This window comes from Heterocephalus glaber, unplaced genomic scaffold (assembly GCF_053883595.1).
Source record: "Heterocephalus glaber isolate CG9 unplaced genomic scaffold, H.glaber_assembly_v1.0 deba00001737, whole genome shotgun sequence".
NCBI classification, from domain to species: domain Eukaryota; kingdom Metazoa; phylum Chordata; class Mammalia; order Rodentia; family Bathyergidae; genus Heterocephalus; species Heterocephalus glaber.
Genome location: NW_028258445.1, coordinates 5,901,554 through 5,923,182, shown reverse-complemented (window position 1 = coordinate 5,923,182; position 21,629 = coordinate 5,901,554). Strand labels below are relative to the sequence as shown.

General features: G+C 36.8%; 1 protein-coding gene across 7 annotated transcripts in view; it reads left to right on the top strand.

Annotated features, from left to right (window-relative positions):
* Positions 1-21,629, top strand: part of Fstl5 (follistatin like 5) — a 742,188-nt gene that overhangs the window by 621,283 nt on the left and 99,276 nt on the right. For 5 of the 7 annotated variants that reach the window (XM_087200319.1, XM_087200321.1, XM_087200320.1 and 2 more), the window contains one exon: positions 11,604-11,630. The exons of the other annotated variants lie outside the window; for them this stretch is intronic. In XM_087200319.1, the coding sequence (XP_087056445.1) occupies positions 11,604-11,630 (27 nt within the window). The remainder of the gene's footprint in view (positions 1-11,603; positions 11,631-21,629) is intronic. 7 annotated transcript variants of the gene reach the window in all.

The window sequence follows — 21,629 nt, the reverse complement described above, 5'->3', positions numbered from 1 at the left end:
ACACCATCTTCTGAATATTGAGTTGTAATTTTAAGTTTTTAAAACTTCCTTTTAATTCCTTCTGCACTTCTATTACAAAATGGTGTAATTTATACTCCTCACAATGGCTATAATTTGATTTATGTAATTTTTATGTGCATGAAGCTCATTACCTTGCAAAACATATGAATTTTACTATGGTATTACTCTGAGCTTAACTGTTCATTAAACAACCATTAGATAAAAAGATGTTCACAAAATTTACAAAATGAATGAGAATTGTCAGTATCCTAGACTTGTCTACAGGGAACAATAGTTTTGCTCGTCTGTGCTTTCAGATCTCAGGGAGAAACAAACACGTTGTCAATGTGTGGCCAACACCGACTAAATCAATGTTATGGACTCAGAAAGGCTCAAAATAGGTCAGTGCAGGTGGAAAAGTAGGGCAAATACGTAGTTGAACAAGACAATTTCCAACATAGATAAATGAGCCAAGTGCATTAGGATTGTAAACACACAAACTCCAAACAAGCGCACAACTGGGCTGTCCCTCCTGACGGGGAAATGGAGCTGCAGCGCGATGTCAGCAGAATGTCAGCAGAAGCAGAACTGAGAGACTCAGGCACAGGGAGGAGCCATGAGCTGCCTGGCACACTGGGTTAACTCTGTGATCCTGCGTCAGTGTGACCATAGGAATATTTACCTGGAGTCCACAGTGGCAGGTGAAAATGGATTCTTTTACAGGAGACCTTGAATTGCAGGAGTGGAAAACCCAAACTAGGAAAGACAGGTATGCTATTTATCTGCAAAGGCAAAACTTACTTTCTTCAGATTGATTATTTAGTGTTGATCCAGGAGATATCACAGTGTGTATTTTTTTCATTTTATTGGATTTTATTTTTAACAGAGTAGGCATTTGAATACTTCTTTCTTACTGGGTATGAGTAAGCTGACTTCCACTTGGCAACACAGTTTATATGACAAACTGCCTTGCACATTCACTATTTAATCTGAAGGTGGAACATGCATGGGGGGAATCATTACCCATGCTGCTGGGACACAATTAATGTGAGACTGAATTATCTTCTTTTATTCATCTTTTGAAACACCTTAGGCATAACAGAACTTCCCAAAAGATGGTGTTGGTTTATCAGCCCACCCGAACTTCTAAAAAGAAAATATGTGCATTCAAAAATTGCTTTTCATAAAACAAATATTTATTAAATTAACAAGGGCTAAAATTATGCCTTAGGCTGCTTATGATTATTAATTGTGCAAATTAAATTGGAACAAAACTGACACTGGAAAGAATCTATTATGAAACTATATAAGACAATCTACTCTGGAACCCTGTCATGTTTTGTGGCTCCTTCAGCACATATTTTCCATTCCAGCATACAATTCAAATATATATACACACATACACACGACACACACACACACACACATAGACATACGCACACACATGTGATCACTAGAGAGCTAGCCAGAAAGACAGCTGGGCCCACAGCCTAACCTGAAACATTTTGTGTAACACTTGAAAAAAATGGATGCTCTGCATGTCTACTGCTTTCAGAGCATTACTTGACTTCAGATTGACTACCATCTTGTATTTTGTACACATCCTCCATGTATTTTTGCTTTTTAGATTAAGCTATTATAGAAGTTGACTCAATTACAGATATTTGTAGAAATTTTGGTGAATCCAATGTTCTGATACTTGGCAGTGTCTACACAAGGAGGCCTCAATAAGGGTTTCTCCTAAATAACCATTGTTGTTACTGTTTTCAATGATTATTAGCTTTAATTTTTTAAAATATTAAAATGGATAAAAACTATTAAATGGATAAACGATTAACACTGCAATCTATATATAGGACTATTCAAGTAAGGGCAAAAACTGAGGTGTTTTATATTTATATTTAATATCAAAGTACTTGAAAGTTCAATATATATATATATATATATATATTTTTTTTTTTTTTTGGTACCGGGAATCAAACTTGGATCTTTTCGCTTGCGAGGCAGGTGGCAGAACCACTGAGTTAAATCCCTGGCCTGAAAGTTCAATATATTTAGGAACTATTTACCCCTTTATATTAGGTGGTTTAGCAACTATTTAGTTCTTTAACATCTATTTTAGGTATTCTTATCACTACTCATGAAAAGAGCTTAATTCCGTTTTTATATCTCATATTTACACATTTCTTCCTCAAGTCTGAAAAACGCTTGAAGAACATAAGATTTATAGTTCTATTAAAATCTGATACTATTCCTTTCTTGTGCCTTCTGGTAGGGTTAGGTGAGAAAGATAATTTAGTTTTGAAGGTGTTTTCATACCACATTTTCAAAGTCATTTCCAGTCCTGTGTTTCTCTCGAGCACGACCAGCAGTCATGAGTGCTCCTGGGCGGGTTCCTGCCTTAGTCTGGGCTGCATCTGCACCCGGGGCACCTGGCTGCCCTGTCCTGGGCACTGCCACTCAGCATCTTCTGCTCCTTGCTGTGCTGGCTGTGGAGCGCTGCCCTGTCCTCAGTGTTGACGCTGGGAGAAGAGCCCAACACTGCTGTCTGCGAGTGGAGACGGGAGCAAGGGGGAGAGGACAGGCGGTAAGAGGGACGTGGGATCCCACTCCTACTTATGTTTCAAAGGAAGGAGACCAGCAGGGGCAGAGAGCGTGACAGCGACTCTGCCTTCGCAGTCAGTTCCCGGGATAAGGCCCTTTCTCTTTTCTGGTTTTAGACAGTGAGTTCTGCTCCGACTTGAATGCCCCTCGCAAAACCTGCGTGGACCTTTACCAGTAGCCTGGGTAGCCTTGATCATATTATGCAGCACAGTTTTGTGGTTTATTTTAAACAGACGCGCTTGTTAGAGTGGTAAGAGTGCTTTACAACAGGACTCTAGTGACCAGGAAGTGCCTCACTGACGCGAGCCTCAAGCCAGCAGCGTGCATACATTCCATCTTCTGTGAACGCACTCCTGTCCTGTCCAGTGCACACGCCCTGCTCGGACCCAAGCAGCCCAGGATCTTCTTTCTTACTGTCACTGGGGCATGCTGCCCTCAGAAAGCCCCAGATGGAACTGCGAAGTCCTGGCCCACTCCTGTCCCCTTCTCTCAGGTACCCAGGGTCTGGTGCACATAGTCTGGCCAGGATCTTCCAGAACACAGCGTGTGTTGGGAGACGCCCCGCTAAAGGGCAGATTAGCGCTGCTGTCCGGGAAGCGGGTTGGTGGTGGTGGAAGAGTGCGGTGTCACCAGACCGAGCCGCTCTGCTCCCCTCCGTGTGTGACACAGCGGGAGGGCCCTTGTCAGGTGCCCTTCCTGACAAGGAACTTCCCAGACTCCGGAAGTATGAAAAATCAAGTTTGTTTCCTTCTAAGTCACTCAGTCTGTTGCATTCTGCTATAACAACAGAAGACAGACCATCTCATTTCTTCATGCTTTAATGTTCCCTTCTCACCTGATGAGGAGGAACTGTGCTTCTCACAGTTTACAGAACCCTGAGCTCACTCCCAGCAGTGGTCAGAAACGCTCTCTCGCCTCCTCGTGGTCTGTGCAGGCTGCTCTGTCTGACCTCTTCCTGAGCCTTGCTCTACGTTGCTTCAAGTTGCCATGATCCTGGTTATGCACAGGGTACCTGCTGCTTCTTGTTCCTACAATTCCTCTTCTCTCTGAACCCCATTTCCTAACACGATTTCTTGATTCCCTTTAACCCCTGGAGGAATCTGATCATCCCATCTCATCGTGTTATGGAAATTAAGATCGTAGTTTCCTGGCCAGTCTGATTATCTCCCCTGCTATAACCTGGGCTCTGTGCAGTTGTCTGCTGTTGGTGGACGCGAGGGCCATCACAGAAGGTCACACCTGCTTGGTGCTGACAGGGATAGGCTACTTCTAGTGACACAGAGTCTGGCACATGGCAGCCATGGATTGACTTGGCTCCTTTCTTTCTCCATATGTACATTCAGAGAAATTTCAACTATCATAACACTAACCATATATTTTTCAAATACATTAAAATTTTATCTACATTTCCTTTTAAGGTTGCCCTTTTTCATTTACCTACTGAAATTAAGTCATTTTTGTAAATCCAAAAGGGAAGCAGTCAATAAGACCTGGAGCTTAAATGCTATCCTTACATAAATTCACTTTATCAAAAATGTGTTTCAGCATGAAAAACTTAAGCTATCAGACAAAGCGAAGGACAAGTAAAAAAAATTACTTTGTTGAAACCCAGGCTGCTTACACATGAGTAGCCAAGGAAAACAGCTGTTCAGTGCTATAGCATGCTGATAGGTAGTTAACTATATTATGCTGTTTCATGTGTAATATCATTCAGCTCTGCAAATGTATTTGCTCACAGAGATAGGAAATTTAATATGAGATTCATCACTTTTAATAAAATCATAAGATCTAAATACATAAAATATAGTGACTTGTTAAAAGGCATTAGGAAAAGACTTAGTCACTACCATCAAGCATGCATTTCATTGAAGCATATTCCATTAAAAGCTGTATATAATGGATGGAAAGAATTTTACATTCCAGTTATGTAATAATTATGTATTTAATTACAAGGTCTATGACTGTGAGGCTTTTATTATTCATATGAATAAAAAAGATCTGGACAGACCATTTTTATAATACATTTAGAGCATGTTAGGTGTTTCACAGGATTATATCTGGAAGAAAAATATATTCAATCAAAACTCTTGATTCCATTTGGACTAATTATATATAAAAAGCTAAGACTAGGGAAAGATTGGGTGGAGACATTTGAGATTCAAAAAGATTTGGTGTTTAGAAATTAAGCTTATATGACTTAAGGCTTATCAAGGAAGCTCACATGTGCATTTTAAGGACACAGTATATCTGTGTGTTATATTTATGTTTATATTTGGTAGCTTTTTATATTGTATGAAGGACAAATTAATATGATACAAGAAAACCATGCCACCACATATACAAACACCAGTTAAAATTTGACATATACATATGTCAATTATATATAAGGATGATATATTTATATTATATATACATAATCTATAATATAACAAATTTTCAGCACACCTATAGAAATAATGAGTTAAGGACCTAAGTAAAAGAAGAAAGTTGTCTTGAAATATTTACTATCACTAATAAACTAATTGGCATATTATCCTATATATGTGTTCATATTTAGTAAGCTTGTACACATTCGCAAGCACACACACATGCACAATAATAGATAACTATGAGTGAGATGGGATGAATAATCGCATAGATTGCCAGAGACAGCCAATCTGGAAATGGACTAAAAGCACTAAAGATTCCCATACCTCTTGCAGGAATGTGTACTGATGGAAATAGGTGAGTAGAAGACTGCATATCATGGTAACCACACAAACAAACTGATGTAGAGACACGGACAGCGCACATCCATCTAGAGAACTGATGAAATCAGTGATGCTTGTTGAGCCCCATGACTTACAGTAACAGGTATCAGTCAGTGTTTACTAGAGAAACTGATGCAACACAAGCTATACAGATGCAGAAGAACTTAGAAGATTGGCTTACAGCGGCCACCCAGAGGGTCGGATGTGGAAGACTCTGCACACTGGAGACTGAAGGATGCAGTCGGAGGTCTGAGCTCACTGCAGGGTCCCCTGCGAGTCCACATCAGGAGGCCGATGGATCCGAGATGGGGGCTGAAGCGTCTACACCGGAAGCGGAAGGGTCTGCACCGGAAGCGGAAGAGCCTGTGCAGGAAGCTAGGAGATGACGTCCAAGGTGAAGGCGGAGACTGGAGCTGCTCAGTAAAACAGGAGCAGATCTGTCCTCCTTCATTTCCCCTTTACACCGTCCAGGCGCTGAGCCGCCCTCGGCTGCGGAATTGCTGGGCCCATTCAGTTGAGCTGCTCTTACTCAAACTGACACCGTCAGTCAACTGTCACATAGCTATTGATCTAGGTGCTAGGTTTAGATTGATAAATAGGAAGAACTTTTTCAAATGAGGAAAATAAGAAAACAGGAGAGAGGAAAGAGGAAGAAAGGAAAAAGGGATTTAAAAAAGAATTTGAAAAAACGAAAATAGCACTTTTGCAAATGGGGAAGGGAAGAAAGGCTGGGGGGTGATGGGGACAAAAGAAGAAATAAGGTGTGTCACATGCAAGGACACATTCCCCACGATGGGCATGAGCTCTGTGTGCTGCCAACCTGGGCTGATCAGAACAAAGGCAAAACTGCAAACGACTGAGCAGAGAAGATGAAAAAATTAAAAAGCAGAAATCCTTATGAGGACACAGCTATGAAAGCTATGTATGTGAATACAAAGACAAGTTAAAACCTATAAAAGAGAAACGCAGCAACATCGACCCGTGTACATTTATATATTCTGTGAGGTAGATACATTCTTGCACATGTGTACTTTCTATGAAAATCAGGAAAACATCAAAAAGACATCTAAGATAAAGAGACTTGGCTCTTCTAACAATGTAATTCAATTCAAAGTGTTTTTTCTCAGAGTATATTTTAGAAATGTTTAATGCACATTCTACTTCATAAAATGAAATAAAATACTTTCTACACAGATAATCTGGTAATTTTTATGTAATGTCTAAATGAATTCTAACACTCACTGTGTAGATCTAGTAATAATTTAGCTTTCCACTTAGCATATTTTTAGGAACTGTTATACTGCTTGTTTGCCATATTTTTATATTTAGTACATTATCAATACATTATGTTTTCAGACCGTTGTAAACAAAATCTTATCTTGTGTAATCTAATTCTTTTTTAAAAATTAACTTCATTGTAAACTTTAGGTATGCATTATGATCACATTCATCATTGGGAATTTGTACCTGTACATGATATATCTTAGTTCTTGTTTGTTTCCCATTCCCCTTCTCTCCCTTCCATCCCTCCCTATTTACAAAAGCTTTGTTTCCTTTTTTTCCTGCTTTTCTCATATTATTTCTTTCCCTTCTTTTCCCCACCCTCATTACTTTCTCTTCCCCTTTGAACTTTTGCTTCCTATTTCACATTATCTATTATACATTTGGGTCCTCATTTACACTGTCAGTTTCTCACACCAGAGAGACAATTTGGTATTTACGCTTATGTGTCCTATTTGTTTCACCTAAGATTATAGCCTCAGTTTGCATGCATGTAGCCATAAATTTCCCTAGTTTCTCGTTCTTTATGGCTGAGTAGTACTCCACTTTATAAAAAAACCACATCCAGTCACCAGTTGATAAGCATTTGGGCTGTTTAAAAGATTCAGCTATTACGGACTATCTGCTATAACATGGGTATGCATATATCACTGTGGTATGATGCTTTTAATTCTTTTGGGAAGATACCCACCCCTGGAATAGCTGGATCAAATGGGACTTCTCATCCTAGTTTTTTGAGAAATCTCCATATTGATTTCCACAGTGGTTGCACCAGTTTACACTCCCACCAACATTGGAGAAGGGTTCCTTTTTCCCCACAACCTGCCAGCATTTGTTATTGGTTGATTTCTTGATAGCAGCCATTCTTTCTGGGGTGAGATGGAATCTCAGCATTGTTTTCATTTGCATCTCTGTAATGACCAGTGATGTTGAACAATTTTTCATGTTTATTTGCTGTTTCTACTTCTTTGTCTGAGAAATGTCTGTTATTTCAGATGCCCATTTTTGGATTGGGTCTTTAAATTTTGGGGGTCTGATTTTTTAATGTTCTTTATATATTATATATAGTAGGCCTTTGTCTGAGGAACAGATGATAAAATTTTTTTTCCTAATGTATTCTTAAGTATGAAAAATCCTTGAAATTTTATTTTACATCTGGCTACTAATTAACCTATCTTGCTAACTTTATGCACTCTTTTGGAAGGTTTATTTCATCTTACATTCAGATTCTTTTTTCTTCTACTTTTCACCATATAACATATATATTTTTGGCTTAGTTAATTGTTCACTTATCAAAAACATAATTTCAATTAATGATCACAATCCACATTTTAATTCTCCATTTATTATTTGTGTCTGTTAATCTTTTATTGATTTATATATACCTCTACTTTTAGTTTGTTAGCTCACAAAGAGTAATTATTTTAGACTTAGTAATATGTCATTCACCTTAGTAGATTACATTTTATTTAAATTATACTGATGACTCGTTACTGGTATATTAGATACTAATATGATATAATAAAATGATTTCATTAGGTTTTTAACATATAACTATTTCATTCCAGGAAGATAAATATCTGGTCAATCTTTAATATTCTAGTGAATTTCTGCTTAAATTTTATTTACAATTTTGGCCTTTAATAAGATTGTCATATAGTTTTTATTGTGTATCATCATCATCATCATCATCATCAGCCATTGGCATCAGTTTTAAGTGTTATAAGTACAGTATTTCTATATTGTTCTAAAATCTAAAAATATAAATATCAAGAATATATGATTTTTGAAAATTTATAAACTTTGGGATAAAGATCTTAGACTCTAAATATTTTAGGAAATTATTTTTAAAATGTTTAAATTGGTGCACACCTATTTTCATTTTTTATTTCTTTATGTTCAGTTTGGAAATTTGAATTTCCTTTGAGATTTTTTTGAATCACATTCAGATTGTCAAATTCACTAGCAAACACCTCTTCATTCAAAACTACCACAATGTGCTCATCCCTTTCTCCTCCTTCCTCTCCGCCTTTTCCTCCAGTCTATTTTGCACAGAAGTGTGGTGGTTAAGACCTCACCCTTTGCCTAAGTCCCTCTGTGTCCTCGGTCTCAGTTCTCTTTTTTGGTTGCTGTTGTGTTTGATATAAATTGTACTTACATTTAGTTTTTATATCTTCAGTTTGCCAACAAATTTTGTGATTTTAAATACTTGTCTACTTGCCTGTTTAAACAATTTCAGCTTTTTGGAATACAACTGTAAAACAAAGATAGGCTTTTTATTTTAGAGTTTACTTTGTGGATACTCTTGAAAGTCTCCAAATAAAACTTGAAAATGGTTGCTGATTGTGTGGTAAACATTCATTATAAATATAGTAATTAAATCCTGATAATTATACTGCTGAAACTTTGTTCACTGCTTTCATTTTTGAAACACTGACAATAATGTGTTAAAGAAACAAACTGTGATTTTTAATTTACCAATTTCATATCAAGTCTGACATTTTTGCCTTGTATTTTAATAGTATGATTTTAACTTATATAATTTTAGGTTCAATATGTAGTGCCTTGAATTCTACCTCAACTGATAATTACAATGACAAGCCTATATTGTTTTGTATTTATTCATAAATGAATGTCTAGCTTAAAAATATCTCTGTCCATAGCTAGAACCAACAGTCGTGCTTTGACATACCACTAGAATCTTTGTGCATTCTTTTCACTGTATCTGGAAATATAATCTTTATATTTCTCACTTAGTCATAAACATCTTCCAACTTTTTTTTTTGGTACTGGGGATTGAACTCAGGTCCTTGTGCTTGTGCAGTGGGCTGTGAAACCACTGAGCTAAATCCCCGGCCCTTCCAACGTTTATTTTAACCTTTACCATTAGGGAGTTTTCCCTATTTCACCCATTATCTAGTCCATACAAGACCAGCAGGAGTGTTGGCTTTGTCCTGTTCCTCTCTTTCCTTGCCCGTTGCCTTTGTAATCCTGAGTATGTTCCTGAGGTGATCTGAATGATGCCTTCATCCCTTCATTGCCCTAGCTAGGATGCAAGCTCTTCTTGCAGAGGGACCGGTGTCATTTTTCACCTGTGGATCATAGCACTGACTGCAGCGTCTGACGAGTGTGTTTTGTTACTGTCGCTGTAAATCTGAAAATTATAATTTCATCAGGAATCAGCCTTTCCTAAGGCTACAGAGGGAAATGTAATGCTTTTTGCGTGGCAAACTTGCTTGACCATCTCCTGGACAAACTTGTCTTTGGTTTCTTTTGTCTGCTTTACTTTCCAAACTGGATCGAAGCTCTCCGAATAGCCATGCTGCTTCTCAGCGGTACACTGTCATCTCATGTGTTGTTGTGTGTAGAAAAAGCTCCCCAGCTCCCTCCATCGCTCCATGTCCCGTGAGCTCAGCACCTGCAAGCTCCTCTGAGCTCAGCATCACAGCAAAGTCGTCCTTTCACTGCACAAACCCCACCCTCGGGGACCCCGTCCTGTCCTCTCTGAACTTAGGAAATTCGTGTCTGCTTCTTCTGCCTTTCTTACATACCTGCAACTGTTTCCACGGTCCTCTTTCCTCCCAGGGCTGTAGCTTCTCCCTGAGAACGAGATCTGCCCTTTCATTTTATCACCACATGTAATTGGCAAATAAAGATGCTGCGTGTCGCAAGTGTGTAGGCCGGTGGATGGTGCACATGCGCTCCGTGTGGTGAGTGCCACACCAGGGAGTCAGTGACCCACACGGCCACGCTGTGCCCGAGGCCCAGCTGGCTTCTCCTGCAGGTAAAAGCACCTACTCTGCACATTCGCTCCAACTGCACTGGAGGCCACAAGAAGCCAGCACCGCATGCTGAGGAAAGCACCCGGTGTGCGCACTGTGCATTGTGAGCAGACATTGTGAAGGCGGGAAAACACTGAAAAATTGCCAAATATGCTTACCTAGAATGAGTCACTCTTTAAACAGATACCGCTGGAGATGAAACCCACCCGTGTTAGGCCTTAGCCTCCGGCAATTCTGGCCTCCATCAGCTCTGCTCAATGGATCGGGTTCAGATTCTTTTAAAAGGTGACACGGGCACCATCCCAAGGGAGTAATTAATACAGTGAAATATCCTATTAGTTAACCTTTTTTATTTTTAACTACAATGGTTTGCTTTGCAAATATGCAGATTTTGTGTCACTTTGAATTATGAAAGCGATGGATATTTTCTTGAGAATATCAACAATTGGTATTTTTATTTGGCCTTAATATTATAAATCTCTACTGATTTAGTCTGTGTATAGAGTTTACCATAGCTACTATCCAGAAATAAGTAGGTACACTGAAACAAGCAAGATATATTTAGATGTATTTTTCATTCTGTCTGGTTTAAAATACTGAATACACATATTGTTTAAAAATAGGGACTGTGTGTGGTCAGGAAAGTATATTTCTAAGATCTCTTCCTGTTCAGAACCATCTCATACTATGTAGGAATATTACATATTGTGATTATTGAGAATTTAAGGGCTGGGGATTTAGCTCAGTGGTTTCGCCGCCTGTTGTGCAAATGCAAGGACCTGAGTTCAATCCCCAGTACTCCCCCATAAAAAGAGAATTTTAAAAATTATAATTTTTTTATTGGTAACTTAAACTGTCAACTGGCTCATCAACCAGTGCTTATTTTGAAAATATCTTTTAATACATATTCTGTTCTCTTCACTGATGCAGGGAGTTTTTTGTTAACACATCTCTATTCTAAAAAATAATTGACTATCTCAAGAAATGTACAGACAGCATTATTAGGAGGGACAAACATTTAATTGCTTTTTATTTTAAAATGACTTGTTGAATTTCACTGTTACTGTTTTTACATGTGGGTTTTATCCTGGAGATTTTGACCTCCTTAATAGTTATTTATACTATTAATATAAAGTTCATTTTACTCATTTTCTTTCTCTTCTCTTTTCTTTTTAACATGCTGCAGTAGCTAACATATTATGGAGAGAAGAAGGTATTAAATTCAATTATTTTTGATATACTATTTTGCTTGATTCTATTAATTTGTTGATTGTGATTAGTTTCAATATTTAGCTTAATCTTATAATATATTGATTTAATATATCATTTGATTATATTATAATATTCTTATAAGAATCTGTTACCATTAATACTTTCACTTTGTATCACCTCGATGCACTATCGATACCAATTTCGTTACAGTACAGGTATACCGAAATCCTTTTACTAGCCTAAAATAAGGTCAAAGAAACAGAAGCACTTGCACTTAACATGATTTACATAATAACCCCAATTAAGTCTGAGTAAGAATGATTATAAAACCCATTGCCTTATCAAGGGCTTTTGGATTCTGTAAGAAACAGAGCCATGCTCCAAGGGCCTTGCTTCAGCACAGTTGTAGAATCTCAGATTCTTTAAGGTTAACAGAGTGGAATATGTTTGTAAGAAAGTACATATTAAATTCAAGAAAATTTATTTAGATTACAAATTCCTTAGATGTTGTATGTTCTGTTAAAATGATAAAATGAAATCAATTTTTTAAATGCCCAGAAAAACATTTATTAATAAAGAGGCAGGACAGTGTATTTAATAGATGCAACATTTTAATTACTTTAAGTGTTAAAATTATAGGCTAATATTTAGTCTTTAAAAACTATATAAGCCCTGGAATATAGCTTAGCAAGAGTTTGTAACTAAATAAATTTCACTGAATTTAAAATGCATTATCCTATCCATCACACCAATATTTAAATTTGGAACACTGCCCCTTCTACCCTGAGTTCTACTTTCAGTTCTTTTCTACTCATTTGAGTCTCTAGAGATGTAGGAAGACCAGGTTAAGAAAGGAAATATCTCACTCACTTGATGACACACATTTTAAACATCTTATCAATGTAAACACTTCGAAAAGTTTGTAAATTCCAAGATATATAAGATCTAATATCCACCCTAAAGAAATTTTTAACTTTCAAAGAAACTTTTCAGTAGCAAGCTAAATCATACCTACCAGCAAGTAAGCTCACTGGATGATTTTTATTTTTTATTTATGTTTATTTATTAATTTTTTAATTTATATATTAATTGGTACATTTTAGGTATACAATACATTTACATTTATCATTGGGTGCTTGTACCTGAACATGATGCATCTTGGTTCTTATTTTTTCCCCATTACCTGTGCACCCTTCACCCCCTCCACCCTTCCCTATTTACATAGACTTTGTTTCCATTTTTTTTTCTTTCTCGTAATTTTTCCTTTCTCTTCCTTCCTTTCCCCTTCCCCTCCCACCACCCCTGCACCTTTGGACATTTTCCTATTTCAAATTATCAATTATTCATTTTAATCATTTTCATCCTTATTTACACTTTCAGTTTCTCACACTAGAGATACTATTCGGTATTTACACGTGTGTCCTATTTATTTCACTTAAGAGTATTGCCTCAATGTGTATCCATTTAGCTATAAATATCTTTAGTTTCTCATTCTTTATGGCTGAGTAGTATTCCATTTTTTTTAAAAACCACATCTTCTTTATCCAGTTTCCAGTTGATGGGCATTAGGGCTGTTTCCAAACCTTAGCTATAACAAACTGTGCTGCTATAAACATAGGTGCAGATATATTGCTGTAGTATGATTCTTTTAATTCTTTGAGGAAGATACCCAGTAGGGGAATAGGTGGGTCAAATGGGACCTCTAGTCCTAGTTATCTGAGGTATCTCCATACTGATTTCCACAGTGGTTGCACCAGTCTGCACTCCCACCAACAATGGAGATGTGTTCCTTTCTCTCCACACCCCCGCCAGCATTTGTTATTGGTTAATTTCTTGATAGCAGCCATTCTTTCTGGGGTGAGGTGGAATCTCAGTGTTGTTTTCATTTGCATCTCTGGAATGACCAGTGATGTTGAACATTTTTTCATGTGTTTATTTGCTGCTTTTACTTCTTTGTCTGAGAAATGTCTGTTCATTTTGGAAGCCTATTTTTGAATTGGGTCTTTGAATTTGGCGGGTCTCATTTTTTTTCAATTCTTTATATATTTTAGATAGTAGACCTTTGTCTGAGGTACAGCTGCTAAAATTTTTTTCCCGCATTGTAGGTTGTCTCTTAGCTCTGTTGGTGGTTTCTCTTGCACTAAAGAAGCTTTTTAATAAGATGAGATCCCAGTTGTTGATTCTTAGTGTTAGCTCCCATGCTACTGAAGTTTTGTTCAAAAAGTCTTTTCCTATGCCAATGTCATTGAGAGTTCTACCTAACTTATCTTTCAGCAAGTTTACTGTTTCTGTCTTGATATTTACCTCTTTAATCCACTTTGATCTTAGTTTAGTGCATGATGATAGGTATGGGTCTAGTTTTAATCTTTGGCAGGTTGAATTCCAGTTTTTCCAACACCATTTATTGAACAGGCTATCTTTTCTCCAATGAGAGCGATTGGCTCCTTTGTCAAAGATGAGGTGGCTGAGTGTGTCTGGAGTTGTTTCTGCATCTTCTAATCTATTCCCCTGATATTCGGGTCTGTTTCTTTGCCAGTACCATGCTGTTTTTATCACAGTAGCTTTGTAGTATAGTTTCAAGTTGAGGATTGTGATACCCCCAGCCATGTCTCTGTTGCCCAGAATTGCTTTTGCTATTCTAGGTTTCTTCTGGTTCCAAATGATTTTTTGGATTGTTTTCTCTAGTTCTGTGAAGAATATTGTTAGAATTTCAATTGGCATTGCGTTGAATCTATATAGTAGTTTTGGAAGTATGGCCATTTTCACTATATTGGATCTTCCTACCCAGGAACAAGGGATATCTTTACATTTTCTTATATCCCTTTCGATCTCCTTCTTCAGAGTGTTGTAGTTTTCAGTGTAGAGGTCTTTTGCTTCCTTTGTTAGGTTGATTCCTAGATATTTCATTTTTTTAGATGCTATTGTAAAAGGAATTATTTCTTGAATTTCTCTCTCAATGGGTCTGCATGTAAGAAGGCTATTGTTTTTTGAGTGCTGACCTTATATCCAGCTACTCTACTGAATCTGTCAATTAGGTCTAGAAGTCTTTTGACTGTGTTTTTTGGGTCTTCTATGTAAAGTATCATATCATCAGCAAATAATGAAAGTTTCACTTCTTCCTTTCTTACCTTTATTCCTTTTATTTTTTTCTCTTTTCTAAATGCTGTGGCTAATGTTTCCAGAACTATATTGAACAGGAGTGGTGATAGTGGGCATCCTTGTCTTGTTCCTGATTTTAGCATGAAAGTTTTCAGTTTTTGACCATTTAGTATGATGTTGGCTGTTGGTTTTTCATAGATAGCCTTATTCAGGTTAAGATAAAGATCTTCTATTTCAATTTTCTGTAGGGTTTTTATCATGAATGGGTGCTTGATTTTGTCAAATGCCTTTTCTGCATCTATTGAGATGATCATATGGTTTTCGTCCTTGACTCTGTTAATATAGTGTATTGCATTTATTGATTTACAAATGTTGAACCATCCTTGTGTCCCTGGGATAAATCTGACTTGGTCAGTTTGTACGATCTTCTTGATGACCCTCTGTATTCTGTTTGTCAATGTCTTGTTGAGGATTTTTGCATCTATGTTCATGAGGGAGATTGGTCTGTAGTTCTCTTTTTGGGTTGGGTTTTTCCCTGGTTTTGGAATCAAAGTAACACTTGCTTCCAGGAAAGAATTTGAAAGCCTTGCTTCCCTTTCAGTTTCCTTGATGAGTTTAAAGAGTAATGGTGATAGTTCTTCTTTAAATGTCTTGTAGAATTCAGCAGTGAAGCCATCAGGACCTGGGCTTTTCTTTGTTGATAACTTTTTTATTACATTTTCAGTTTTACTCATTGTTATTGGAGTGTTTAGAATTTCTATATCTTCTTCATTTAACTTTGGCAATTTGTATGTATCTAGGAATCTGCCCATTTCTTCTTTGTTTTCCATTTTATTAGAGTACAGGTTCTCAAAGTAGGTATTGAGGATCCTCTGGATTTCTGCTGGATCTGTTGTGGCTTCACCTGTTTCATTATTAATTACATGGATTTGAGCCTTTTCTTTCCTTTTTTTGATAAGCTTGACTAAAGGTTTATTGATTTTATTTATTTCAAAAAACCACCTCTTTGATTCATTGATTTTTTGTATTGTTCTCTTAGTCTGCATTGCATTGATTTCTGCTCAGATCTTTATACTTTCCTTTCTTGTACGAGCTTTGGGTTTGTTATGCTCTTCTTTTTCTAGGAGCTTGAGGTTCTGCATTAGGTTATTTAAATGAGTTCTCTCTGTTGTCCTAATATGGGACAATTCACTGCTATGAATTTCCCACGTAGAACTGCTTTCATTGTGTCCCACAGATTCCTGTATGTTGTACTGGCATTATCATTTACTTGTAGAAACTGTCTCATTTCTTCTTTAATTTCCTCTGTGACCCATTGGTTGTTCAGGAGGGTGTTATTCAATTTCCATGTGTTTGTGAGTGTTTTGCAGTTTTTTATGTTATTGATCTCCATTTTTATTGCACGATGGTCTGATAATATACAGGGGATAACTTGAATTCTTTTACAGTTACTTAGATTTGCTCTATGAGCTAGCATGTGATCTATTTTGGAGAATGACCTGTGTGTAGCTGAAAAGACTGTGTATTCTGATTTTCTGGGGTGGAACACTCTACAAACATCTATTAAGTCTATTTGCTCAATAGCTTGGTTCAGTTCTAGAATTTCATTGTAAATTTTTTTCCTAGATGATCTGTCTATTTGTGATAGAGGGGTGTTGAGGTCCCCCACTATAATTGTATTATTGTTTATTTGGTTTTCATGTCCATTAATATTTGTTTTGTATAGTTGGGGGCATTTGTATTTGGTGCATAAATATTTATGATTGTCATCTCTTCCTCTTGGATTGTTCCCTTCACAAGGATGTAGTGACCATCTTTGTCTCTCTTAATTAGTTTTGGTTTGAAATCTACTTTGTCTTCAAATAAGATTGCTACCCCTGGTTTTTTCTGGGATCCTGTTGTGTGGAGAACTGTTTTCCATCCTTTTACTTTCAGTCTATGAATTTCCTTTTGAGTTAGGTGTGTTTCTTGTATACAGCATATTGTTGGGTTTTGCTTCTTAATCCATTCTGTCAGTCTGTTTCTTTTGATTGGTGAATTGAAGCCATTAATATTGATACTTATAATTGAGAGATGACTCATTCTTGCCATGATGTTTTATTGTTGTTGGCTCTTTTCTTATTTTTCCCCCTTTTCCTTTAGTGGCTTACCTTGTGTGGTGTCTTCTCTCTGTTGGCTCTCATGGAGATTTGACCTTCATTTCTTTTTCTAGGTTATTGCTTAAAATTGTTTGGAGTGCTGGTTTGGTGTTCATGAAATTTCTCAGGTGTTCTTTGTCGTGAAAGTATCTAATTTCCCCATCAATTTTGAAAGATAATTTTGCAGGATACAACAGTCTAGGTTGAAAGTTATTTTCTTTCAGGGCTTGAAATACTTCACTCCAGGCTGTCCTTGATTTGAGGGTTTGTGTTGAGAAATCTGCCTTGATTCTGATGGGCTTTCCTTTGTAGATGGTTTGTTTCTTTTCTCTAACTGCCTGTAGAATTTCATTTTTTCTTTTGGGTTTCTGGGATCTTGACTATTATATTGTCTAGATGTAGATTTTTTTTTTATCGTGGCTTGTTGGGGTTCTATATGCCTCACTTAACTGTGTGTACAATTCTCCACCTCTGTCTGGGAAGTTTTCTACTATTACTTCTGTGAACAGTTTTTTATTTCAATTGTACTTTCTCCTGTGTTTTCATGGACTCCTGTCAGTCTTATGTTATTCTTCTTTGCATCATCTAGCAGCTGTTGGATTGATTTCATGTGGTCCCTTACTATCTTTACGATATCTCTGTTTTCATGGTCTTTAACTGTGATCTTGTCTTCTATATCTGATATTCTGTCTACAGATTCTCTTCGTCTGCTCTGCATGCTTTCAGTGGAGTTTTTAATCTCCTGAATGTCTGTTTGAATTTGTTTCATGGATTCCATTTCTTGCTTATGTTGGGTGATCATAGTTTCCATTTCTTTGTTATGCTGGGCATTCATGGTTTCCAGCATGTTTCTGACCTCATCTATATTCTTATCTGTTTCTGCTCTAGAGCCTCTAATCATGTCTTTCACTCTACTCACCATGTCTGTATTTATCTGGGAGATTATTTCTGCATTGAATTTTTCTAGAGCCTCATGTATCTGCTTTGTTACTTCCTGTGCTATCATTTCAGGGTGTCCAGGTGGTTTATTATCTGACTTTTCCACCTCATTTCCCCCAGAATTTCCATTTCGTGGCATGGACACCTGCATTTGTGCTTTGTTTAAATGTCTTGTCATTTTTGTTTTTGGTACTGTCCTTGGTTTAATACCTGGGTTGATATTTCAAAATTGCTTAATGCAGCTATCTTTGTTGCTTGTGTTTAAAACCCTTGTGGAATGACTGCTTTTCAGAGGTGTCTTCCAGATACAGCTTGTGTTTAGGTTTTGAGGCTCTAATGACTCTGAGGCTATTTTATTTTCCTTATACCAGGAAGGAAAACTTATTAGATCAATCACAACGTTAGGCCAAATGTTACAATCAGCAATACCATAGCATCAAGTGCAGCTTGGAAAATGACAATTTGTGGTAGTTATTAATCTATCACATTTAACTATGTGAAGTATAATCCCCTGTGCCTCTGTAGTGTGGGACCAGGTAAGCAGAAGAGCTGGAAGGCGGGGGGTGGGGGGATGGAACTGGGCCTTGGAGGTGCCCACACAGGTATGTGGAGCACCGGATGAAGGCAGGGCTCCAAGCCGCTCCTGGGACCTCACCGTGCCATGGGCGGGAACCAGAACACAGCCCAACTGGATGATTTTTAAATGCACACTTATATCTTCAGTACTACTGATCTTCTACAATGTTTTTATGTTATAATGAAGTATAATTTAACACTATGATTTAATAAAATATTCCCTAATATTTATTTAGTGGGGAATAGATTGGGTGTATTCTTAAGACCAATTTAATAAGTGTATATATAGCAAAAACACTGAATTAAAGAAATTTAAACCATTTTATTCTCTGAACGTCTCAACTTACATTAATACTCAAATAATAATATCATTAAATTATATTACTCTACTTATTATTATATCTGAATATTACCATTCTGGCCAACACACATCGTAGTCAAACAGTACCCACTTTCTAGATGTTTTTGTGTGGTGGTAGGGATTGAATCCATAAGCAAGTCTTAATTTATTTGAACATAGCCTAGTATAACAAGCTTATTGCAGTGTACTGGTATTATTTTACTCTTTGCATACAGATATCTTTAGCTGCAAAGATAGGATATTAAAATGGGAACAGTCATAAACTGAAAATCTGTCCTTGCTAGGTTATTCAAGGTGAGAAATGTAATGTAGATTATGTAGTCTTGCTTGTATTGTTCTTTAGGTTAAAAGTTATATATGTATATACTTACATATGTATACCCACTGAAAATGAAGAGGTTAATGAAGAGGAAAACTTTGTATAACATCAAAACTATTAACGTACTTGGATTATCAACATCATAGAATTATAACTTGCTATTGACACATTGTAAGTATTAAAGTAAGGACAATTTAAGTCAGAGGAAGAAAAATGTCTTAAAATCTGTTTAGTAATTCACTTAAAAAACACATATCAATGATATGTTAACTGACTTTTAATATTGATACAAATTATATAAAATGCATTCCTTACATAATAAATGATGCAACTATATGAACAAAGCAGGCCACTGTTCTTGAGCATCTGCCTCTCCCCAAAGGACTGGGCCAGGAATGCACTTCCCATCCATTTTTCCTCAGTCCATTTCATGTATTTAAAGGTGTAGTATTGATTAGAAAATCCTCTGGGAAATACTTTTCTCTGGTGAGACTGCAAGTAATTCTTACATGCTGCTTCTGGAAAACAAAGCAAAGAGAATGCATGCAAGGAACAAATAAATTATGGATTCTCTCTGAGAGCCACTGTACTGCATTAGATTAACAGTCCAAAGTAGGGAGGGGGAAGAAGGGAAAGAAAAAGTATGAGAAAAGAAGGAAAAAACAAAGTTTTTGTAAATAGGGGTGGAGTGGTGGAAGGGAGGGAAGGGGAATGGGGAAAAATAAGAACCAAGCTATACCATGTACAGGTCCAAGTTCCCAATGATGAATGTGACCATATTGCATACCTAAAATGTACCAAGAAACTTAATGGAACAACAACAGCAAAAACCAACCGACCCAGAAAAGACAACGTACACGTGTCTGTCCTCATCAGGCATGGACACTGAGGCAAAAGCCCGTCCAGTCTTGGCTGTGACAGGAGGGCGGAAGCTGGCCCAGGAGCAGGCGTGTTGCCACGTAGTGCAGGCACCACCTTAAGCAAGTGTGACTGAGACATGGGTATCAAACCGGAGATTCAGGACCCTGCACGCCTAGCAGTGTCACTGGAACTCGCAGAGCTTTTGTCTGTGTTGATTGTTTCTATCATACTAAGATATTATAAATGAAAGCAGAAAATGTTAAAATGGATGTTATTAACTCGTTAAGAATATCCATGGTGTGAGGGTGTAGCTCAGTGGGAGAAGACATTCTTAGACCATGTGCAAGGGGCTGGGATCGATCCCCAACACCGGACACAAAGCCACCAAAATCCTATTACACATTCCCATAAATAGCACGTATTTGTAAAAAGATGATAAAAAATAGCAGACTCACATCATTTTTCATATCCTTAAAATTTCTGGTATAATAGATGGTGCTAGATTTCCATACCTGCTTTGCAACTGAATTGTGGTATCACTGGCAACATCACACTTCATGTTGCCTATCAAAAACTACATCTATGTTTGTGCAAAATGAGAGGGAAAAATGGGAATGACACATAGTTTTGAATTGGCAGACCTCGAAGGACCAAGACTGAAAAATTTTCTATGCAAGTTAAGTTTTTTAGCAGAATTAGAGATTTGGGGGTGTAAAATCGATAGCATCAAAACTTGAAATTTAACAGAAAATAATCATGCATATGAACATTCCCGTGGTTAAAAAAAATAGTGCTCTAGCTATGATTCCTCTCTGAATGAAGAAATAATTTGTCTGAATGGTTATCTCTCCTTGTGTATTGCCTTATCTCTCCCTCCAAAAGAAGATAGGATGTAGAAAATGAGTAGTTAGGATAAATGTATACAAATACGTTTTTCTGTTTGCATTGAAAGCTAATGAATGTCCAAATGAGAATTGACAGGTATCATCAATTTCCATTTTCTACATCAGGCAATTTCATCTGTACTAAGCATATGTTCATGAGTTTAGATATACACAGTATTATAGAAAATTTAAGAAGAATAACATTTGAGTCACATGTTCAGGCAATTAATTTTGCTGATAAAATTAAAACTTTTGAGGTGCAACATATGCTTACAAAAAATGACAAAATATTACCTCTTTTGGGTGAGGAAAGGGATTCACAGAAAGCTCTAAAAGTATAGTTTTACTTCATTAGCAAAGTGATTTATGCATGGATATTTATTTTAAAGAGTTATAATTAATATAGTTATATACAGTATTTTGTTGTCATTACATTTTCATAAATACAAGCACTACAGTCAAACTGAAAGCAATCAAATGAAAAGACAAAATAAACTAAACTTTGGATAATTGTATCTGTATATCATCTATAACATGCAAAGCAGTTCAGTTTATGCTTTATGAAAATCTTGGTGTGTAATTCATATTTTAAAATCAAGAAAATAGACTCAGATTTGGAGGAGTAATTTGGATGAATTAATTGGTTTTTAAAGGAAAATATAGCTCAGAAATTTCATCAGTGCAACTAATCATAGTGGGATTTCACTGACTGTTGTGTTTAAAGTATAGTGAAATAACATAATAAAAGTATCCAGAGGAGTGAGGAGGAAGCGTTTCAAAAATTTTGCAGAAAATGTGGAATCTGGAGTGGTTGTCAGTTTCA